Raw genomic sequence first — 2,692 nt, forward strand, 5'->3', positions numbered from 1 at the left:
CGTCACAAAAGCTTCGGTGGATGTAAAATTTTGCGCCAAATTGTGTTTTTATTTTATTTATTTTTTTCGATCTACGTGTGGGTAATTGATGAGAGAGCCTGTGCGGGGCAATGGGCCGATTTGACACAACGTTTTAATCTTAATATCTGATGAATGGACGCCAGGAATCAGGGCAAGGAAATAACGGGTTATTTCAAGAAGGGAATGCACTTTGTGAGGAACACAGGTGATATGATGTTATGAGTTAGTGATGAAGTGGACATGTTTTAACTTTACTAGATAACTGTGGTAAATCTGACAGTCTGCTACAAATGGCCGTAATCAATCAGGTAAAAGAAATAACTGGTCATTTCAAGGAGGGAATGCAGCCAATATGATGTCATGAATTAGGGATGAAGTAGATATGTTCAAACTTTACAAAACAGTATTGGTAAAACTGATAATATAATACTAACATTGCCAACGTTCAGCGATGCAAGAAGAGCAGAACACTCTCCTAATTATGTGCAGTTTTAATTCCTTTTAGTATTTATGATGAATGAAGTCTGCATGGTCAGTCAGAGTAACTCAATCTAATCTAAATATCATGAAAACAAACGCCCACTACAGTGTGTAGTGAAAACAATTTTACTTCGAATTTTAATTTTACCTGCAATCAAATAATGAGGTTATGATTGATATCCTTTTGAATGATGGTATTAAATATCATACTTCTCATGCATTTCCGTTCAGTGAAATAGGCAGAGGACCTTTGATGCTACGGCTTGGATCAGTGTTCCTCAGCCTGCCATTCTAATCGGTGATTGGTTCTCAAATAGTGATAGATGAATGGAGTAGACTCAGTAATCAAGTTGTTAGTGTTGAGTCATTAGTGAGCTTCAAAAGAAGATTAGATTAATAAATATGTGAAGATGACAGGTGGAAATAGATATGTTTCATAAAGCCACTTCTATGGGTTAGCCTGATGGCTTCTTGCAGCTTTCCTCTTATCGTTTTGAAGACACTGCACCGTTTGCTACAACACTGTTAAAGTAAACTGAGAATATAGTTTCTGAACATTTTATTCATTATCTCAGTAATAAAGGGACAGAGATATAAAAAAAAAGCAAAATTATTGAGTATATTGGCTGTCTAATACAGAAGATCTATTCCTTAAATTATAATATAGTATCTGGCAGGTGGACTCTACTTGTCTTAACATATCGTAGTCCTCTTTGACTGTACCTCAGTCGTTGTGAAAAAGCAAAGCGTTTCTAAATACGGGTCTTAGTAACTGTTGTGATCCCCTCATGCCTTATCTTCCTTCTCGACTGGGTTACAGCGACCCTTTTCCTGAAGCTGCTGCTTCTGTCAGAACAAGGGATCTTTCCAGATAGAAAGGAAAAAAAAATAATAATTAGAGAAAATAATAATGACAAGTATAAAACGTGACTTAAAAAACGTAATAAAAGTAAGAAAAGGACAATTAAAAAAGAAGTTATGATCAATTTCTAAGATTATGAATGAATTCTATGTCATTTTGTTACCTTATCTACATCACTACCTTGTCATTTATAGTTTTTTGTTTACTCGTTTTTTTCTTTATTTAAATAAGGTGATGCATTATAAATGGAGAAGGTCAAGGCTGTGAGTGGAGAGAGAGAGAGAGAGAGAGAGAGAGAGAGAGAGAGAGAGAGAGAGAGAGAGAGAGAGAGAGAGAGAGAGAGAGAGAGAGAGAGAGAGAGACGCGCGCGCGCACACACACACACACACACACACACACACACACACACACACACACACACACACACACACACACACACACCTTAGCTCCTTGCATTTTACCACAAGCATTGCGATGAAGCAAATGAAGGACACTGCAGCAAAACACATGCCCGCGATCATTCCCAGAATAGCAAGGGCCTTTAGGGCGCTTCGCCGTCCTCATAATCCGGGGCTTACACGAGAAGTATTCACTGTAGGGACCTGGGTATGGGAGGAAGGCGGAAGAGTAATGAAACACGACCATAAGAGAGGAACGTAAGAACACAGATGACTAAGAGGTCAGCAAGAGAGAAGTGAAGTGATTAAAAAAAAAATAATCTCGCATGGCGCCGCAACAAGTACGATCATAATGCTTAGAAATACTAGAAATGTTGAAATAAAAGGTAAAACTAACAGAAATAAGGTACAATTTAAATTTCCAGCAAGAGAGAGAGAGAGAGAGAGAGAGAGAGAGAGAGAGAGAGAGAGAGAGAGATAGAGAAACTCACCTGCCCTCTTCTCCGTCACTATCAACACCATGTACTCAGTATCGCTTTCCAGACCCTTTCCGCCATTCCATTTGCTTCCCACCACCGCTGTCTCCTTGGGGTCCTCTCCCTCCACCTACGGACGCCACGGCCATTAGTTTCATTGACAGATTCACTCAATCGGGACAAGCTTGCAACAGTAGCTCATAATCTTGCCTCATAAGAACAAGTCTCTGTGTACTCGTAAAACACACCTACGTACTTACGCGTGTATATCCATCTATGTATTCTTTATCCATAAATTGATCTAGTATTCTTTTAAAACTTCCTATTGTCTTGTCTAACGAACGTAAATTTAGAAGCTTTAATCTCTAACAGACCTGCATACACTCTGTTCGCCATAGTCCGTGTCACGTGTCATTCTCATATCCCTACTTAATAGTAAGTAATGTTTAGTATGC

At 38.8% G+C, this 2,692-nt stretch overlaps 1 protein-coding gene across 11 annotated transcripts in view; it reads right to left on the reverse strand.

Moving 5' to 3' along the window:
- Positions 1–1,045: 1,045 nt before the first annotated feature.
- The window catches only part of LOC135106904 (uncharacterized), a 16,078-nt gene continuing 14,431 nt past the window's right edge, over positions 1,046–2,692 (reverse strand). For 8 of the 11 annotated variants that reach the window (XM_064016317.1, XM_064016316.1, XM_064016321.1 and 5 more), the window contains 3 exons: positions 2,253–2,367; positions 1,805–1,965; positions 1,046–1,364 (listed from right to left, as the gene is read on the reverse strand). In XM_064016317.1, the coding sequence (XP_063872387.1) occupies positions 1,254–1,364; positions 1,805–1,965; positions 2,253–2,367 (387 nt within the window). In that variant the 3' untranslated portion in view covers positions 1,046–1,253. The remainder of the gene's footprint in view (positions 1,365–1,804; positions 1,966–2,252; positions 2,368–2,692) is intronic. The other 3 variants (XR_010271496.1, XM_064016319.1, XM_064016320.1) reach the window with 3 other exon arrangements.

The sequence above is a fragment of the Scylla paramamosain genome, chromosome 14 (genome assembly GCF_035594125.1).
Source record: "Scylla paramamosain isolate STU-SP2022 chromosome 14, ASM3559412v1, whole genome shotgun sequence".
NCBI lineage: Eukaryota > Metazoa > Arthropoda > Malacostraca > Decapoda > Portunidae > Scylla > Scylla paramamosain.